A 20,089-nucleotide genomic window follows, 5' to 3' on the forward strand; every position below is an offset into this window, starting at 1 on the left:
GGCTCAATATTTTACTCTCATTTTACGCTACCTCAATAAGACCCACCAACCTGGCTTTCTTAGAGAGCCAACTTTACCCCCACTTCAGGAACTTTGAGCATTCCTTGAACACATGAGCTGCACTCTTCCTGTAGTACCTCATTCTGGTCCCTGCTTATGTGACACCATCATAAAAAGTCCTTACTGGTCCACCCAATATGAGTATCTGTCACTCCCAGGAGAAGGTACTATGTACCTCATTTCTGTTTTTATTTTCAAGAGTACCTACCATTCTTATAAGGTGTTCGGTCAGCTATGTTGCTCTGTGACTAAATGGACCCAACCTGAACAAATGTAGAGGAGGAAAAGGTTTATTTGAGGGCTCACAGTTTCAGAGGTCTTAGTCTAGACAACACTAGCTCCATTCCTCAGGGCTCTAGGTGAGGCTGAACATCACGGTAGGAGAGTACAGCAGAGAGAACAGCTTACATCATGATCAGAAAGCAGAGAGAGAAGCTCTACTCACCAGATACAAATATATACCCCAACCACACCCCGATTCCCACCTCCTCCAGCCACACCCTACCACACTTCAGTTACCACTCAGGTAAACCCTATCAGGGGATTAAATCACTGATTGGGTTAAGACTCTTAGAACCCAATCATATCTCCTCTGAACCTTCTTTCATTGTCTCACATGCGAGCTTTTGGGGAACACCTCACATCCAAACCCTAACATAAGGGCTCTTATTCCTCATTGTTTGCCTTGTGCATCATCTGTGGTGATGGGACTAAGCCCTGGGGGCCTGCCTTCCTGAGCTCCAATGGAGGCATGGGTGCAGACCTGCCATCTAATAACATGTCTCCTCTAGCCGGAGGCCAGGCAGGTAACAGGGATGTTTCAAATGGGCCCCAAATCAGGTAATAAATGGCCTCAAGTTCTGGAAGACAATGGGAATTGCCAGGAACTATGGAGAAACTATAAAACTGAAGCTCTCTCTAGAGAGGGGCCTCCACACAGTTCGTTGTTGCTATCTGACCATGTGGCCACTACTGTCTGACTTTCTGGTTTTTCAACATAGACCAGAAATCTGATTTGTGTGTGATAAACTTCCACAGTTAAAATATTGGAGGACAATTCCAATTTTCAACCCTTTATGGGCCAAAGAAATCATGACTATATGAGGTCGATTTGGCCTGTAGATCTCTGCTGGTTGCACTCCACCTGAACTCTTGTGAGATCGGGGCTCGATTCAGCCTGTCTTGCTTGCCTGGCCATTCCACACTCACATCCATGGAAGGCAATGAGAGCTTGATGTTCCAAATGTGGATGTTGCTTTGCCAGAGTTGGAAACAGACACCTGCCAACAGAGAAACACTGTATGGGCAGAACACAAGATAAGAAGGGTGGCTGTCAGGGTGTTAAAGGGAAGGAAATCTGACTAACTTTCCACTGTTTGTAAATACATAAATCCAAGATGCCAAAGAAGTAGAATATGTGGCCTTTAGATAAGGTACCGTAAACCTGTCTTGGATAATTAACCTTTTTAAGAAGCAAGCATGTTCGGCACTTAATATCTGAAAAGGTGTAATGTAGCAAGAATGAGCTATAAATAAAAGAGATGGAAAGTGCAGTTGCGTTTTCCCAATTCGTTATGGTGGGTTGTAGCTAATTAACTCATAATGCCTCTGAATTGATACTGCATCATTTGTGTTCATGCAAATTACCTCTTAACTCATGTTAAAAGACAAACATATTGAGCAAGTTGAACTTTCAAAAAAGCAAACATTCACAGAAGACAAAATAATAACAGGTTGTGGTTGGTTATTCATGCCGCCATAGATAAGATTATTATGTCTACATTTCCATTTTCAACTCTTATTTTCCATAAATGATAACTTGGTCATAAAAATAAAATTCCACTGAGCTCTAAGTTAATGCTAACATGTTATCTGAGAATGGGTTATTTTTTCCCCTTCATGTTTTAAAATAGGTTTCCTTAACAGGCAAACAGATTACAATTTCCCCAAGTTTAGTGGACTGCAAATTGTTGCAACTAGTCTTAAAAGCAGTTTGGAGATTCCTTGGAAAACTTGTAATGGAAGCACCATTTGATCCAGCTATCCCACTCCTCAGTTTATACTCAAAGGACTTAAGAACAGCATACTACAGGGACACAGCCACATCAATGTTTATAGCAGCACAATTCACTATAGCTAAATTGTGGAACGGAAACTGTGGTATATTTACACAATGAAATATTACTCTGTATTAAAAGAGAATAAAATCGTGGCATTTGCAGGTAAATGGATGGAGTTGAAGAATATCATGCTAAGTGAAGTAAGCCAATCCCCCAAAAATAAATGGTAAATGTTTTCTCTGATATGTGGATGCTGATCCATAATGGGGTAGGGATGGGGGAGCATGGGGGGAATGGAGAAAATGTGGATGGGGCAAAGGGGAGGGAGGGGAAGGGAGGGGAAATGGGGGTAGGAAAGATGGTGAAATGAGATGGACATCATTACCCTAAGTATGTGTGTGAAAACACGAATGATGTGACTCTACTTTGTGTATTACCAGAGAAATGAAAAATTGTGGTCTATTTGTGTACTATAAATTGAAATGCATTCTGCTGTCATGTATAACAAATTAGAATAAATAAACTTTTTAAAAATGACATTTATCATCTGGGTGGGTAGACCACTTCCAGAGGCAGTGAAAACCTGGTTGTTCCACATCAGGGTGATCCTGGGCCCACCACCTACCGGAGGGGGGTAGGGGTCTTCTCAGTGTTAATTACCTCCTATTGCTTTTAATTGCCCAATAATCTGAGACATTTCTGTATGGAAGTAGTGCTCTTCTGCCTTCCCTTTCCTTCCCTAATGCTCAAGAGACATTTATTCATTTATTTATCCCCTCACTCAACACTTATGACTGAGCACATACATGTGACAAGCTGTGTGCTATTGTGGGGACACAGTAGTGAACTGATATGGAAAAACTGAGAACTTCACTGGAGCTCCTTATGTTCAAACACAATCGGGTTTTATATTTATTTTTATTTAATTTGTGAAGATGGGCAGGAATTCCTGTTTAGTTTCTTTAAAGGTGCTAATCTGGCTACAGCAGACACTGAATTGCTCCCAATAGTGAACAAAAGAGACTATGAGTGTGTAGGAAAGGAAATAAGTATCAATGATGCAAGCAAATACAAAAAAAAAAAATGGCATGAATGACAAGGGGTGTGAAGGGTGAGAAGACCCAGTTTAAACTAAATATTAATAGAAGTTTCCAGTGGAAGGTGGGATTTAACCTGGGAATCATGACGAAAGGAACCCAATTGTGTGAAGGCCTAGGCAATAGAGTGTGCCAGGTAGAGGAATAGCTGGAGGAAAGGCCCTGAGACTGGAATGAGTTTGGCATCTAAGAGAACAGGATGTACCCTGGAATTCTGCAGCACCATAAGCAAGTGGGGAAGAATAGGAGTCAGGGAGGTGGGCTGGGCAAAGTGGCTAGAATCCCCACTCACTTTTCTTTGAACTCTAAATCCTTATCTACAGATGGATTCCTTTCTTATGCTGTTAAAGTAGAAACAGGTCAGGCACAGTGGGCATATGCCTTTAATCTCAGTGGCTCTAGAGGCTGATGCAGGGGGCTTGCAAGTTCAAAGTCATCTTTAGCAACTTAGCAAGGACCTAAGCAACTTTGTGACACCCTGTCTCAAAAGACAAACAAACAAACAAACAAAAACCCTAAATAAGAAAAAAATGGGGGGTTGGGGATGTGGCTCAGAGGTTAAGTGCCCCTGGGTTCAATCCCTGGCACCCCCCAAAATATAATAAAATAAAGTAGAAACAGTTGAGATTTGCTTCTTACCATCTTCCAAATGAAGACAGATTTACTTATTTATATTTTCATTGCAAAAATATTAATATAAACTCAATGTAAGAATCACTGGATATTTAAAAATGTAAAAGATAAAGTAAAAAAATAATTCTACTATTCAAAGATAATCATTGTTAACGTATGATGTGCATTTGCTAGACTTCTTTGTTTGCAAAGACAGACATTTACAGACATGCATATAAATACTTTAACAAGAACTTGATCATATACATTCTGATTTATAAGCTGCCTTTTATTTAACATACTGAGTATCATTTACTATGTCCTTAAACACAGACCTATGTTATAACTTTAAATGATGGTAAAGACATTTTATGAATATACTCTAATCTCATCCAGCATGGTAGATAGTAAGTCTAGGGACAATTTTTCACTATTAATAAACATAACTGTGATGAACATCTTGCACTTGTCTGATGGTTTATGTTTGAACACCTTCCTAAAACTGGGGTGGGGTTCTGAGTGGACTGCACAGCCTCATCTGTGGGAGATATGAGAAGTCTGGGACCATGGAAAATCTGAGGGTCCTAGGAGGACCTAGTCAGAAAGCAGATCTTACTCCCCAGGTGAGAAGAGTTCTAAGGCCCAATCTGCTGTCTCCAGGTTCCATGAACCCTTGGTGAAGTCCAGGGCTCCTGTGGCCTCTGCCTTTCTGTGTCACCAGCAAGTCAGATCATATTCTCTTATATCTGGGTTGCTAGAAAGATGATGGTATCTGGTAGGATATTTGGCCTCATTATGAGACAAGTACAGGAGAAAAGGATTTGGGGTGGACAATCCCAGCTGGTATTAACTTAGAAGGCAGGCAAGACTTGACCTTTGGAAACTTCAGCTATTTACTTGTTGTTCCCTGGGAGAGATCTACCTAGAGTGTCTGACTGCTCCAGGTCAAACCAGGCGAATGTCTCTGAGTGAAACAAATGCCTCTCTCCACAGAAGTATCTGCCTGGTGCTTAAGTGCCAGGCATTCCTACTCCGCCTGGATCAGTGGTACTGTCCCCACTTCTGCTTTCTCTTCTGTGCCCATGCGACCAGTCTTGCATTGCCTCTCTCCCTGTCCCACCCCAGTGCACCTCGGGGCTCTCTCCTCCCCTAGGTGTCAAGTTCTGTCTCCAATCAGAGGACCCTACTCTATCTCCAGAACCCCAGAGGCTCCATAAGCACTTGCTGACCTCTCTTCAACCAGCACACATTTCCTGGGCTCATCTGTGGCATAAAGTGCCATTCCAAATTGAAGGGAGGGAATTCGGTCTTTCTTATACAATTGTGGACAGAGTGATGCTTCTCTAAGCAGGAAACAAAAAATTATAAGACTCCACACCCTACAAAACTGATTTAGTGGAGACAATACAGAGGGGAATGTAGGGTGGCGTACTGGAACTTAAATGAGGGCATTGACCTACATCCTATGGGAACTAAGAGGATGGAGAGTGGTAATAATATTAACCAGTGCACAATCACAAGTCATTATTTCCTTCCCATAACAATGCCCAGGAAATATTAAGGGAAGTTAAATTAAACTACCAGTTGTAGTTGGATGCTGTCAAGTGCGCATTCTCTTTTCCTTGCCCATGCTACACACATTTTATAAGCCCCCTTTTGCACATGAGAAAACTGAGCAAGGAGATAAGAAACGAGGGGCAGTGACTGGTCACCTTCTCAGGTTGGCCTTCAGTTGCCTGGAGGGAAACTGAGGGAGCTTCTGCTGGACCAAGACCCAGAAATGAATCAGGGGAGAACGGCAGTGGGTGCTTCAGGTAAGTACCAGCAAAGGTCCTGCAGTTGGGGAGAGGGGATGGGACAGCTTAGGCTTTGTGTGTAGGGCCAGCCCATCTAAGCTCTAGCCTTGCCTCTTTCATCATCCTTGTCCCTTCCAGCTCTAGCATTAATAGGAAAAATCATCAGTTATTCAGACTCAAATTTGACAAACTTAATTGCAAAGAATTAAATAAGTTGTAGATCAATACTCTCTGAATGATCAATTAATCATTCTCTGTAATTAAAACTACCAATTCCTAATACCTTTCAGTTATATTTTATTGCACAATTTCTAATTCAGAGCTTTTAGGCAATTGTATTGATTGCAAGTATACTTACCATATCTGGTAATCAAATAATTTATCAGCCAGCACAACTTGTTATAGGATATCTGGTTTAATTACTATCACCTTGTCTCAGAAGGCAGGTTTAATTCTGCTTGGGCTTGTTTCAAGACACAGTAGGTTTGACATTACAATTCTGTTGTGTGGGTTCTACATGCCACACAAAGTTCCTTCTTTTGTGAAAGAAAATTGTAAGATAAATAGGTGAGTGTACTTACTAAGCAGGTAAATGGATGAGCTCAAGTGGTTCCTCAAAATTATGTTTAAACTTTAATCTTTTTCATGGAGGGTTTGCAACTTAATTTATTCCCAATATGCTTAGAAAAGTGCTCTCAGGATTCATGGATGAAAGGCCTTTAGATGTACAAACGGGTACTGCCTTCATTATTACCTTGAAATACAAATTAAATACCAAGAACATCACAATCTGCTTCACTGTGTACATCAATTTTGAAAAAAGTACAAATAACATTTATTTAACCTATGAATTTATTATTCCGGCAGCAATGCTGGACAACTGGTAGTTTAATTTAACTTCCCTTAATGTTTCCTGGGCATTGTTATGGGAAGGAAATAATGACTTGTATTTGTCCTGCACAGCCCTGGGTGGGCCTGGGCCTTCTTCCTGATCTCTCACTCATATTCAAGGTCCCCAGAGCAATGGTTTGAATGTGGTTTTCCCTCCAAAATCCATATTGTGGTTTCATTCCCCAATGTAACCATATGAGGTGATAAGGCCTGTGGGAGGGGTGATTAAGTCATTAAGAGGGACTGGTGCTCTCCTTGCCATAGTGCCTTTTTCTCTTGGGTCTAGATTGGTATTCATGAAGCAGGTTGTTATAACTAAGCATAACATCTCCCTTGAATGCCTCTAGTGCATGTACTGCTGGCCTCTCACATGCTCCTTCTAAGTAATGCCAACTGCCATCTTATGTTGTGGCAGAAATCCCTCTCCAGATGTGGATGCCTGAATTTAAGACTTTCAGCCTCCAAAAGTATGAGCTAAACAAACTTCTTTATTGTATAAGTTACCCAATCTCAAGTATTTTGTTAAAGTAACACAAAACGTGCTAAAACAGTAACAATGCCTGGGGACATCTTGGAGAGTCAGGGAGGCTGGTCCTTCCAGGGAGAAGGGGAATCTTTGGGGATTCTCTCTGCCAAGATGATAACTGGGCATCAGACACTCTGGATCTCAGTTTTTCCTGAAGAATGGGAAAAGCTTCCAGAGGTTTTGGGTTGAGTTTAAACTGAAGGGATCCAGAACTTCATGCTTGGAAACAATATGACTGAAGGTTCAAAGTTAGGAAATCCTGGGCAGGGTGGAGAGGGAGTCAGGAGCAGGGAGGCCCTGTTACATTAACATCTTCTTTGCCCTCTACAGGCTGCTCAGGTCTATCAGAGGCATGTCCCTTCAGCTTATTCCCCTCCCTAGTACTCCCTTCCACCTTGAAAATGCCCAGTTCTCCATGAAACAGCTCATACCAGACCCGTCTCTCTCAGGGTATTCCCATCTGTGCAGGGCATGGGAAGGAAATCCCTAACACTATACAGAAATGATGGCTGTTTGGAGAACAGAGAGGATCATGTTTCAAGTGCCTCCATTCAAGAACATGTCACTCACCTTCCATTCTTCCAAGGACTTCTCACAGAGTCATCATGGAGCTCAAAGCAAGCAGACAAGCAACGGGACAGCACCCTCCCTAGTGCTCCTTCCCTGCCTCTCATTTCCAGAGACAGAAAGCCAGGCCTAGGGCAGTACCTCCAGCTCAAAGCCTGAGTTCCCAGCCTGTCACCAGGGCTGGCACATGGCAAGTGCTGAACACTCAACATTCGCTCGATGACTAGATCCATGCATACTTTTCCTGAGGTACAAACTTATCTACCTAGAGAGGGGAAATGTGGTTGAAGTAAGTGATCCCTGAGTTCATTAAGGCAATAATGCCCTCTCCCACCAGCCCAGTACTCTCCTCCCCTCATCCTGTTTTCTTTTCTCCATAGACTGTATTACCATATGACATTCTTATTTGTTATCTATTTTGCTGCCCTAGAATGCAAGGTCCTCATGGCCCACATTTAGCCACACTGTACTTAACTGCTCCATCTCTAAGCAATGGGCAAACAACGTGGCATATGGTAAAGACAAAAGTCTTTCAAGTGAAAGAATGAATCCTCAAGTGAGGAAACTGAGGCTCAGAGGGCTTGGGTTACTTGCCCAAAGGACTCAAGCAAGTGGAGGAGTTGGGATTAAATGGAGGCAGCCTAACTCTGGAATACAGGCTTTTAGCAAGTATTCTATACAAATGAGTTCAATTAACTCGACGATTCTTTCAGGGGGCATATAATATAATCCAGGGGCATTAAAAGGGGAAGTTTTTGGTGCCACTGCAGCAGCTTATTTGGCAAGAGATGGATGTACAGCTGATAGGGAAACTGATATGATTTTCAACAAAGACGGCAAATTAATCATACTTAATGAATGTGACTAATGTGTTAAAGGAACGAGTGATTAAAATATTAGCACGTCTGAACTTCTCCTCCCTGGTTAATTTCTTCTCCTCCCTAGGGTTACCATGTTTCAAAGAAGTGGGGGCACAGAATTATGGAAACGGATTTTATGGAACAGAAATGCATTTTAAATGGCTTAAATTGGGGACAGTCTGTGCAGTTCTCAAGCGGCTGTCAGTCTTCACGTCTCGCTGCTCAAGCGAAGGACATGGGCTGAGGGGAGAGGCTGAAACTGTCACAACGACTGGAACTGGAGAGGAAAAAGCTAAGCATTTCCTGGGGTAATGGTGTGGAAATGGAAGACAGGCGTGGGCCCCTTCAGCAAGGAGGAACCAGCCTTTCTGTGTAGGCACAAGGTGAGATGAAAGTGGTTGAGGAGGGATGTTTCCTGAGGAGGGTCTTACCAGCTTTCTGCATTATACAGGAACAGAGGACAATCATTTACAAATCCTAGCAGAGTCTCCTCAGAGCACACTCCCCTCTCCCACCCTCTACACATCCCCATTGTCCAGATGGAAACATTAAAATTGTAGGGAGAAGAAAGCATCTCAAAATACAGCTCATGCTTGGGTACCAAATGGAACCAGGAGATTGCACTGCTTGTTGGTGTCCTACCACTTTTGGCAATGGCTCAAACCTTCCCGTGGAACTGTGTAAAGCTGAGCCCATGCTCAGAAGCCTCAGGGGATAGCAGGTTTTGTAGCTATATAAAGTGAACATGATGGGAAAGGACTCAGATCAGTGACTACCCACCTGGGTTAATAGCATCAACGATCTTTCTCTATATAAGGACACAGGTGGTCAAATCTTTTTTGAAGAAAGGCAAATGTGTGTGTTAGTTTTCTATTGCTGCTATAACAAAGTCTGTAGCTTAAAACAACACAAATGTATTATTTTACAGTTCTAAAATTGGTTTTCGGGCTGCATTTCTTTTGAAAGCTTCAGAAGACAATCTATTTCTTTGCCTTTCCCAGCTTTTAACAGTTGGTCCATCATTTCCAGCCCCCCTTCCTCTGTCTGTCTTCAAGCCCAGTAGGATAGCATTTCTCTCTTCTCTGACCCCTAGCTTCCCTGTTATAAGAATGCTGTGATTACACTGGGGCCTACCTAGATAATCCAGTATAATCTTCTTATCTCAAGATCCTTAATCAGATCGTAGTCTCTTTGTCAGGTGAAGTAACAGGTAATATATTCCCAGGTTTCAGGGATTAGGACTTGCACCTTTGGCGGTGGGGATGGGGGAGGATGTGGAGATATTAATCAACCACAGTTTATATGTGTGAATACTCACAATTTGTAAATGCTAGCAAATAATTCTGATGATTCCAGCATCATGTATGCCAGTCCAACAGGTCACCCTGTGGAACTGAGAGGTTAAAGAGTAGGTCTCCAGTCTATGACCTGTGATTTAAATGAAGTACCCACTTATTAAAAGAAAGACTTTGTGTCAATCCTTAATTCATACAGATACTTTGCTAGTTTACAAAAATAACAACAAATATTTATTAAGTTCTTGTTTTATACCAAACACTAGGCATTTCACATGCGTTACTTTGAATTTTCAGAGCAATTTCATTTTATCCCTGTTTTGCAGATGAGGGATTTGAAGCTCAGCAGTGTCCAAAGTTATACAGTTAGTGTGGGTCACAGCTATGCAGACCAGGTTGTTTGCATCTGGAACCTTCAAAAATTTGTATTCAAGGAAAGAATAAACTGGTGCATGAATGTTGATAAGAAGTTCAGTTAAAAACCAACAACTACCAAGAGGAAGTCAGGTCAGACATCAAAGTTCCAAGTTCCAATATGCCTGCCTGCCACTGTTAGATGCTAGCCTCCTTCTTTTGCAAGACAACATTTGATTAGCCATATAACTACCCTTCTCTCTGCTGCAAATCTGGAACAGCCCCAGAACAAAAGTGTTCTTTTACTTATCAATGATGTGTCTTTGGGTAAGTCATTGTTCATCTCCGAATTTCTTCTATTCATATAGAAAACAGAATTATTATTCTTATCAACACTTACATAACACTCACTGCGTACAAGACACAGTTCTGGGCATTTTATAATTATTAATCCACTAAATCCTTAAAATAACTCTGAGGTAGATAGTATTGTCCTCATTTTGCGGGATAAAGACTGAGGCACATACAGAGGTTATATAACTTGCCCTAGGAAGTAGCTGGTGAGTGACAGAACTGGGATTGGACCCAGAGAGTCTGGAGATAACAATTTGAATTCTGCTTACTCCATTGGGAAGTTGTGAAGGTCTCCAGAAGATTTATTCATTCATTCTTCTTCTACTCTTACTACACTCAGAGGACTGTTGTGAATTAAACGAGTAATTTCATGGAAAGTACTCAAATCATGGACTGCCTTTGTAGTTGCTCCGGAAGTGTCTGTTTTTGATCCTTCCCAGTTGTTGCTGGGGGTAAGCTTCATACCTGCTTTATGGCAAGCTCAGTCGTGAAGAGGCAGGCAGCTTCCAATCTTGAGAGTACAACACAGCCCCGGTCGGTCGCTATCAAGACAGCTCAAGTCCTGGGCAAAGGAGAAAGTGGTCAGTGTGCTGTGAACCTTGAGAAAGGAACAGAAAGGCAGCAGGGATCAAAGGAATGAGGTATTGTTCCAGAGGAAGTGGCAGTTTCAAATAAAAACACCACCAGCAAATCCTCCCTGCTGCTTACTCTGAGCCAGGCCTCTTTGTAGGTAGTTTGCACGTATTAGTAGCTTTTCTCCTCCTAGTAACTTTACCAGGTAGACACCATCAATATTACCTCTATTTTATAGATGAGGAAACTGAAGCAGAGAGGTTAGAAAATTTGCCCAGGTCATGCAGTCCATGCACAGCACTGAGCAGGGTTGAGAAACCTCAGTGGTTCACATTCTTGATTCACAATTTTGCCAAATCCATGCATTGCTCATATTAGGATATACTTAATATTTAAATTAATTCATTCTTTTACAGAATGAATGAAGTCTTATCTCACTGTAGTATAATAGGCAGAAAACCAGTATGAATTAAAAAGTAAATACCATGAAAATAAGTGATATTAAATTTTCTCTAGATTCAGTTGTCTGCTGAAAACTTCAAATTCAAGGCTTATTGTGTTAAAAGAGGGGATTAACAAATATAGAGAGGAATTAAAACTATATTAGCACCAAACTCAGACTTTCTTATTGGTGTAAACAGGACTGAAAGAGAAGTAAAAAGGGGGTAAGTCTCTCAACATGTGACAGGAAATGATTATGGGATCTATCCCTGCACCCCTGCATCCCCTAAAATTTCACTTGGGTAGTGGTGTTGATTAAGACCACAGAGTCAGGAGACAAACTTGCTTCACTGTTTCCTGGCAATTCAGTTGTGAACAAAGGATCTCTGAGACTTACCTCATCAGTAAAATGTTCCCTCATTAGTAAAACGTCCGTAACAATAGCAGCTACTTTGCAGGAGCCTGATTACAAATGAAAGAATGCTGGAAAACAAAATCCAATATACAGTAGATGCTTACTAAATGTGTGTGTGTGTGTGTGTATGTAACAGGGATAAAACACAGGGGGCTTAACCACTGAGCCAACTCCCCAGCCTTTTTATATTTAGGTTTTTAATTTGTACTTTTATATTTATTTATTTAGGCCTTACTGAGTTAGGGCCTAGCTAAGTTGCTGAGGCTGGTTTTGAACTAGTGACCCAACTGCCTCAGCTTGTCCAGCCACTGGCATGTGCCACAGTTCCTGGCTAGGTTATTATTTTTAATCTTTGCACACAGGTCCCTAGCCTTTTGTTGTTTGGTTAAGACGATAAAAAAAATCATTACAGAAAATAAATAGAGGTTACAATATATTCTAGGTGATGTTTTATATATATATATATATTTTTTTTTCCTTTTTGGGAAGAATTATCCTCATTTAAACTATAGTAATTTGTTCTTATGCCCAGGTCGCCCCAGATGAAATTTTGCCCTAACTGATCACAAATACACCCACGGGACGTTTCTCCCGACCTTAGTTTTATTTTGTCCTCTTATTTTGAGCAGCGACGGGAACGCAGACCACCAGGCAAACGTACTGATTGACAGCTGGCGTTAAGCCCCGCCTCCTGGCCGCTCCGCCCTCAGCGTGGGCTCGTGGCCCGCTCTCGACGCAGCACTTCCAGGTTCGTCCCGCCCCTCAGGACTCCGCTTCGGCCGGCGTGCTGACGTCACAGATCTGTCGCCACTTGCGCCTGCGTCGCGGGCGGAAGGTCGTCCCTGTGACCGGCTCGGCGGTTCTATCATTTGTCGCCATGTTGTCGGTCGCCACCCGCTCAGGCCCGTTTGCACCGGTCCTGTCGGCCACGTCCCGCGGGGTGGCGGGTGCGCTGCGGCCTCTGGTGCAGGCCGCAGTGCCCGCCACCCCGGAGCCGCCTGTGCTGGACGTGAAGCGACCCTTCCTGTGCCGGGAGTCGCTGAGTGGCCAGGCCGTGGGCCGGCCTTTGGTCGCCTGCGTGGGCCTCAATGGTGAGCCGGGTTGAAGGGTCTCTCCTTTCTCGTTCCCTCCGGCCCTAGTCCCGGGGAGCAGCCGAGGAGGGCGGGGGCGTGTAGAAATGTAGAGCGGAGTCCCTGTTCAGGAGGATCGGGTTTCCGGGTAGGGGCGACCTTGGGCAGAACAGGACGCTGCACCTCTCAGGGCCTCCATTGTCCTCGCGTGGGCACGCCGCTAAGGTGGGCGGTCTTAAGTGATGCTGCAGCCCTATGTGGCAGTCCTTCCCTTGGCTCGGATCTGGGCCCTCTTGGGCAGACTAATTTTTTTAAGTTCCCAACTCCGGCGTCCTCCTACTTCCAACAAAGTCTGACACAGGATATTGTTGCTTACAGGTAGTTTGACCTTGGGCAAATTTCTAAATGTTTTCTTCTCCTATGAAATGGATTCATGCTTCTACCAGTTTGATTAGGGATGTCGTGAGGCATACATGATCTGTAGAAAGCCACTGGACATTAAATAAATGTTAAAAAAAATTAAGAACTTTATTCCTTCAGTGTCTTTCCTCATCAACAACACCCCTTATTAATCCCCCCTCCAAAAAAAAAAAACCCACCTCAATTTAAATAACAACACAGCTCCAAGATCAGTTTCAGTATGAGTACCAGCAATCTTTTTCAGGCACTTGTCTAAAGGTTTTCACAACATAATTTAATCCTCAAGAAGAAAAGTTTGAGGTTGATGGTATTCCCGTTTTACAGATGAGAAAACAGACCACAGGAAGTAAAATGACCTGCACGAGGATGGACATTGTGCATGAGATAGAGCATGGAATTGACAAGACTGATTGTGTTAGCCATAAGCTCTTTCCAGGAATGTTTTTGGTATCCTCTGTCAACAGATCTCAGTTTAGTCTTCTGTTCCCTGTCTTTCATTTAACTAATGTCCTGTATTGGAGATTGTGAAATGGCACCATGTAGGCAGTGCGACTGCAAGCTGATTGCTTAGTATTAAAAAACTGGGAAAACTCCTGATATTTCTTGAAGTATTATAGGGTGGCAACACTGGATTCTATAGTTTCTACACAGGTAAAGTCTAGTGTGCTGTGTATTGGCTGCTCCCATAGTTGTCCACTCCACTTCTCACTAGGCTTGCTTGTTCTATTGTGTTACTTGCTTGGTCCCATTGACAGTTGAGTTAGTGGTCTTTGTGCTATGTGATAATCAAGTTGCCTCAAGGGGAAACTTACTCTGCATTATTCACTCTATTCTTTTTACTTTTTTATTTTCTTTCTTGAGAGGAGGTCTCACTGTGTTTGCCCGGGCCCAGCTAACTTTTTGGTTCAAGTGATTCCCCATCTTAAGCCTCCCAAGTAGCACTGCTTCTCTATATTTCTAATGATCCTTCCACTCACTTTTCCTTATGTGCAAATCTTACCCATCCTTTCAATCACAATTTTGGATCAGGTCAATAAAATTTTATATTTGCTCATTCCTTTATGTCTTTATAGCATATAACATTTCCCATTCTGTATTGTATTCATTGGTTATTCCTCTGACCTTGAACTTAAAGGAATAGAGTGTCTACATTTTTCTTTCCTACAGTCTGAGATTTCGTAAAGTTGACGCAAAGTATTTGTGAGTGAATGTTGAGGAGCACTAGTGGTTTTGGAGAAACTGTCTAGGGTAGGAATGAAGTACCCTGGCCCATTCCAAGTTTATACCTTGTGTACCTGTTTTTAATGTAGAGATATGAACTTGGTTCCTTTATCTTTTAGGTATGAAACATTCTTTACTGTCCTTGGCTTTGCCAGGGGAAAGTAATTCATGCTTGATTCCAAATTGCTAGTCTGTACTGTCAGGTTAGCAATAGGTAAAATACTACATGAATGTAAGTCACTTTGGTTCTGCAAAGTCATAGGTATGAATCTCAAGTTGTTGGAGGTGATAAACAAGAAGAGAAAACTTCAATAGCAAAGGTGAAAAGCATCTTTGTCAAATGGCTAAAGAGTTTCTTCTAGAATTAATTTTTAAACTAGGCAAAAAAATGTAGAACCATAAGAAAAAAAATCTCTTCTATCATCATGCCCTCAGCTTGTAGCTTAAGTTCACCTTAAAGTGTCCTATTTAGATAGTTTCTAGAAAGACAGTGACAGTATGGGAGGAATTGATCAGGAGCAGATCTTTGAATTGGGGAGGAAGTTTACACCAGGGTAGCATCTCTTGCATATCAGAGGTCACTTTAAAACTAAAACTTAAAAAATATTTATTAAAATGCCTTCGATTTTTTTGTGTTTCTAGGTGATATTTCCATAAATATCTGATCTTGTTTTAGGTTAGAACTAATTGCAACATCTTTGCTTCTCAAAGTCAGACATTATACAACCCTTGTAAATTATTGAGAGAATGATTTTGGCAACCTGGCAGTTAAATTTCCTAAAGAGTTCTTGACCATGTAACCCAATAAAGTACTTGCTAGGTAGAGAGAGGTAGACAACTGAATTTCTTTTGCCATCAAGTCTTTGAGAATGAGAATGACAGTCATTCTGTGTAGTGTCCTTAGACATTACCTTGTATACTCTTTAAAAGACTTAACAGTTGTGGATACTGTTTTTAATGTAGAGGTATGACCTTGGTTTCTTTATCTTAGATATGAAACATTCTTTACTGTCCCAGGTTTTGCCAGGGAAAAACAATTCATGCTTGATTCCAAATTGCCAGTCTGTACTGTCAGGTTAGCAGTAGGTAAAACAGTACATTGTAAGTCACTTTGATGCCACGAAGTCATAAATATGAATCTCAGGTAGTCACCATCTATGTCCTGATCCCCACAAAAAAAATGGGCTAGTCAGAAAAGTATATAGAGTGATTTTGATAGGTTTCATTATTTATGAATATTTGTGTCTTCTATAAAGTTATTGATCTTGACAATCACATGAAAAGCAGTTGAAATATTTTGTATTGTAATGTTTGACTGCTCAAAGAAATAGGATGAAAGCTTATGAATGAAATTGCAGTTTATTTTAATGAAATGTTTTTATAAGTACAGCTTTGAAATAACACGTTTTCTAAAAAAAAGTTAACAATTTTTAGTGCCTCTTTTTCTAAAAAGGAAACCTAATGGCAGGTTTCCTAAAACAGATATGATTTACAAAGAGATTTGCTTTCCTGAAACATTTAAAAGTGATACCAGTAAATTCATTTTTTGTCAGATGTTTACAAATGGTATGGGAGAGAGGACATGACTTTAAAAATCTTTTTTATTATACAAATTACTTGTTCCCAAAATACTATGAAGGCAGTAATTATTTGTTTATTTACATTCATTTGACACACACGGTAGCCTACAGTAGAAGCATCTCACTAAAGGGGCCCACGGCAGTAAAAAAGGGTAATGCCCTTTTACAGAAGATATAAAACTTCACTGAAGAGGGAAATATAGGAAAAATTTTCTCTTCTTTTGCTAAATGGAAATAGTTCTTTTTGCAGGTTTTATTTTAAGAGCTGCCTGTTATGATAAGGATATCCTTTTCTGCACATTAGAAGCTTTACTTGAAGATAGTATTAGTTTATACCCTCAAGTCTAAAATAGAAATTCATAAATTTTCTGTAACTGAAGGGATACCAGCAGAACACAGAATATATATTATTTTGTACTTACTTTTGTAGACTAGACTTTTGCCTTAATGAGATGAGCAGATCAGTTTAACCAGGTAGGTTAGATAAGTTTTGGGGTCTTTTCTAATCCAGAGAATATGAGAAGTATTTAGTTTGGTTGTACCAAAATGTCTTAGCAATTGGATTTTTGGAAACTTTGAAGTATAGCTATTAATTGTGCTATTTAACTTTCTGAACTTAATGCTATGATATATTAATCCTGAATGAGCCATGTTCCAACAACCTTCAAGGAGATATTCAATTTACAAATATTATCTTGTGGTTCATACCAATATAATAGCTTGTAGTCAACTTCATTTCGTTTCTAATATTTTATATGCTAGTACTGCCATTTCAACTACTCACCAGTCTCAACTGGTGAGTTTTGAGAATTTAAATTTTTGCCTATGAGTCTAAGGTCTGTTTCCTGATGTATACCCCTTTCAGTAATTAGTTACTTATCTAATTGTTTTTAACTTTCTGTTTGCCTTGTAGTACCTGCTTCTGTTCGTTATTCCCACACGGATGTCAAAGTGCCTGATTTCTCTGACTATCGTCGCTCCGAAGTGTTAGATAGCACAAAGTCTTCAAAAGAGAGCAGCGAGGCTAGAAAAGGTTTCTCCTATTTGGTGACTGCAACAGCTACTGTGGGTGTTGCATATGCCGCCAAGAATGTTGTCTCCCAGTTTGTTTCCAGCATGAGTGCTTCTGCTGATGTATTGGCCATGTCGAAAATTGAAATCAAGTTGTCCGATATTCCAGAAGGCAAGAACATGGCTTTCAAATGGAGAGGCAAACCCCTGTTTGTGCGCCACAGAACCCAGAAGGAGATTGACCAGGAAGCTGCTGTTGAAGTGTCCCAGTTGCGAGACCCACAGCATGATTTGGATCGAGTAAAGAAACCTGAATGGGTTATCCTGATAGGTGTTTGTACTCATCTTGGTTGTGTACCCATTGCAAATGCAGGAGATTTTGGTGGTTATTACTGCCCTTGCCATGGGTCACACTATGATGCATCAGGCAGGATCAGGAAGGGGCCTGCGCCTCTCAACCTTGAAGTTCCCTCGTATGAGTTCACCAGTGATGATCTAGTGATTGTTGGTTAGAGACTTTGAACTAAAGTTCTAGGCTGTTTTCATTTTTCATGTCACCTCAGAAGAGTTGAGGGCAAGCCTCCTGTACTTCTAAGTTGGTTGATTTGAAATATTTAAGGATTGTTAATAATGTACTTGCAAATGTGAAGTAAATTGAATCTAATGTTGAGTACTTACAAGCATTCACTTAATAAAGCTACTGTTAAACATTGTTAAGCTCGGTCACAGACTTGAAAGGTGCAATGTCTTTGATAGCTAATTCTAATTAAAAATTACAGACTGGTGTACAAGATATTTGTGAAATCTATACTTGACTTTGTCTTTTACTTGTATAAATATTTATTTCCTCCTTTGTGTCAGGGACGCAGATTCTACAGTGCTCATTGTGAGGATGAGTTGAAACAAGCTGGTCATCTCTAGTCTTTTCCTTTTTTCACAGAATTCAGTAAGAGTGCTTCTGACTGTTTTCTCCCCTGCTGTATAATCTGTGTGGTAATTTTGAATGTAATTTATGAGAAAGAGTTCTGAGTGTTAGCAGCTCTGAGGGTTTTTCCCCCAGGTCTGGATAGCTGGTTTTATGCCTGCGTGACAAGCCAAAAAATTTTTTTTGTCCCTTGTGGCAATAAGTAATTAGAATTATTAATTTTAAGGAACAGTGAAGGAATATTATTTGAGAGAAACTTTCCAAATGATAGTATTTCTGTTATTTCTTCCATCTGGCATTATTGATGTATCTTGTATCTACCCTATCATGAGGCAGAAAGGAAGCATCTGACACTTGGTACTATCTTTGTGGTTTTGTTTGTGTAGTTATTGGATTTGAAGTCACTCAGCATGTGACTGAGGAAGTGGGGGTGGGCACACACAGAGCCTATCAGAATTAACATCCTATTTCCTTCTGCCTCTTACCTAAATACATGATTGGGTATAAATTGAAATTACACAGGTGCAGGAATAAGAGTGGGCTTTGCCCTTTTTGATAAGTTTATCTTGCCTTGGCTGTTTGGAGGTGGGTAAGTAATTATCAATTAGGTCTACCTTGGAATACATGTGCACTTGTAAAATAACAAACTAGATGTTAGTTTATTTTACAAAGGAGCTGTTCATCTACCAGTCCAGTCTTTGCAGCTAAGTGTTGTATCAAAAAAGAAAATACCAACATTTCTATTATTCTAGAAGTAAAGTTAGTAAGTGTGGTAATTGGTGGGGGCACCTAAAAGTAATATTTTATATTCTAGTCTCCAGATAATGGAGAATGTTCCTGGTATTGGTGTTGTGGTGGTGACAGTAAGAATGTGAAATGTTCAGTTATTGAAGAAGATGGGTCCACCTGCTAAAATAATTGTTGCACAAGTGTTAACAGCACCCCTTTCTTATAGAGTAATACTGATACCTCAATACTACCACACCTCATTCCCTGAAGTGGTATCTTGAAATAGCGCATATTTTCATTTTGAAGTGTCAAAACACTACTATGTTAGAATCTGTATGGTAATGAAAAACAAAAATAGAAAATTTTGCAGTCCCCAGATGTTGCATTACAGGTACCTTGAGCTGGAATTGCTATATTTGGTCTTCAATGATATTTTGAGTTTCATGGTAAGATACTGTTAAATCCCAGTAGCATTTACTTTTGAAAGAAGGCTTTGTTCCACAAATGGTAGGATGATTGAACTCACTTCATAGTACTTTGCTAAGTGGGTAGAACAGACATGTTAGCTTTTTCACTTATTTTACAGAAAGAAAAATCCTAGACACTAGTAGAAAATGACCTAAAATAGATGTCTGACCAGTTGGTACTGACAAGAGCTTTTATAAGCATTGCTGCTTACTGGGAATAATTCTTGGGAAAATTTTAGGACCCAAGCTATTTTAGTGCGCTTTAAAAGAATGTTACAGGAAATTTGGCCTTTTGGAAAATTTGCATTGTTAGAGATAACATCATAGTTACTTCGGTCTTTCTGAACATACCTTTGTAAAATCTTTCAGTTAATCTGAGTATATAGGGAAAGGGCATTTGCCTTTACTTGGTATTTATGGCTTAAGACCACAGTGCTTTTGTACACTGATTTTCCTTAACTGTGGGAACATTAATTACCTGAATGTCAATATCATTCTTCATTCTCCCAGTACTGTCTCATTTCTATATTTTTGTCATTTAAATTTTATGGCTTTTTATGTATTAACCAAAAATAAAAGTCCTTATTTTCCAGAATATCCTGGGCCCACTGCATTACACCCAGAGAAACTTATTTTATTATTACCTATTTGTTAATGACTCCTCTTTTTACTTTCCTGAAGTTCATATTCATGTTCAGCCCCCTACTGAATGGCTGCCTAGTAACCTACTTGGCAGGCCAAGACCTGCTAGTCTTTTTTTGCCTC

The 20,089-nt window shown here is 40.6% G+C and overlaps 1 protein-coding gene and 1 long non-coding RNA gene across 3 annotated transcripts; one reads left to right on the forward strand and one right to left on the reverse strand.

Annotated features, from left to right (window-relative positions):
- Window positions 1–580: 580 nt before the first annotated feature.
- LOC308637690 lies at window positions 581–12,623 on the reverse strand. 2 transcript variants are annotated; one of them, XR_014019659.1, is made up of 4 exons: window positions 12,498–12,623; window positions 10,938–11,034; window positions 9,788–9,897; window positions 581–1,340 (listed from the first exon to the last, which is right to left on the reverse strand). It is a non-coding gene; the product is annotated as an uncharacterized lncRNA (long non-coding RNA). The 2 variants fall into 2 exon arrangements; XR_014019658.1 differs by lacking the exon at window positions 9,788–9,897.
- Window positions 12,624–12,713: 90 nt separating this feature from the next.
- UQCRFS1 (ubiquinol-cytochrome c reductase, Rieske iron-sulfur polypeptide 1) lies at window positions 12,714–17,926 on the forward strand. The gene is made up of 2 exons (XM_081274358.1): window positions 12,714–12,992; window positions 17,106–17,926. The coding sequence occupies exons 1-2, from the start codon at window positions 12,779–12,781 to the stop codon at window positions 17,714–17,716; spliced, it is 825 nt and encodes a 274-aa protein (XP_081130484.1). The 5' UTR covers window positions 12,714–12,778; the 3' UTR covers window positions 17,717–17,926.
- Window positions 17,927–20,089: the final 2,163 nt, after the last annotated feature.

This window comes from Spermophilus citellus (assembly GCF_964194105.1).
Source record: "Spermophilus citellus genome assembly, chromosome: 18".
NCBI lineage: Eukaryota > Metazoa > Chordata > Mammalia > Rodentia > Sciuridae > Spermophilus > Spermophilus citellus.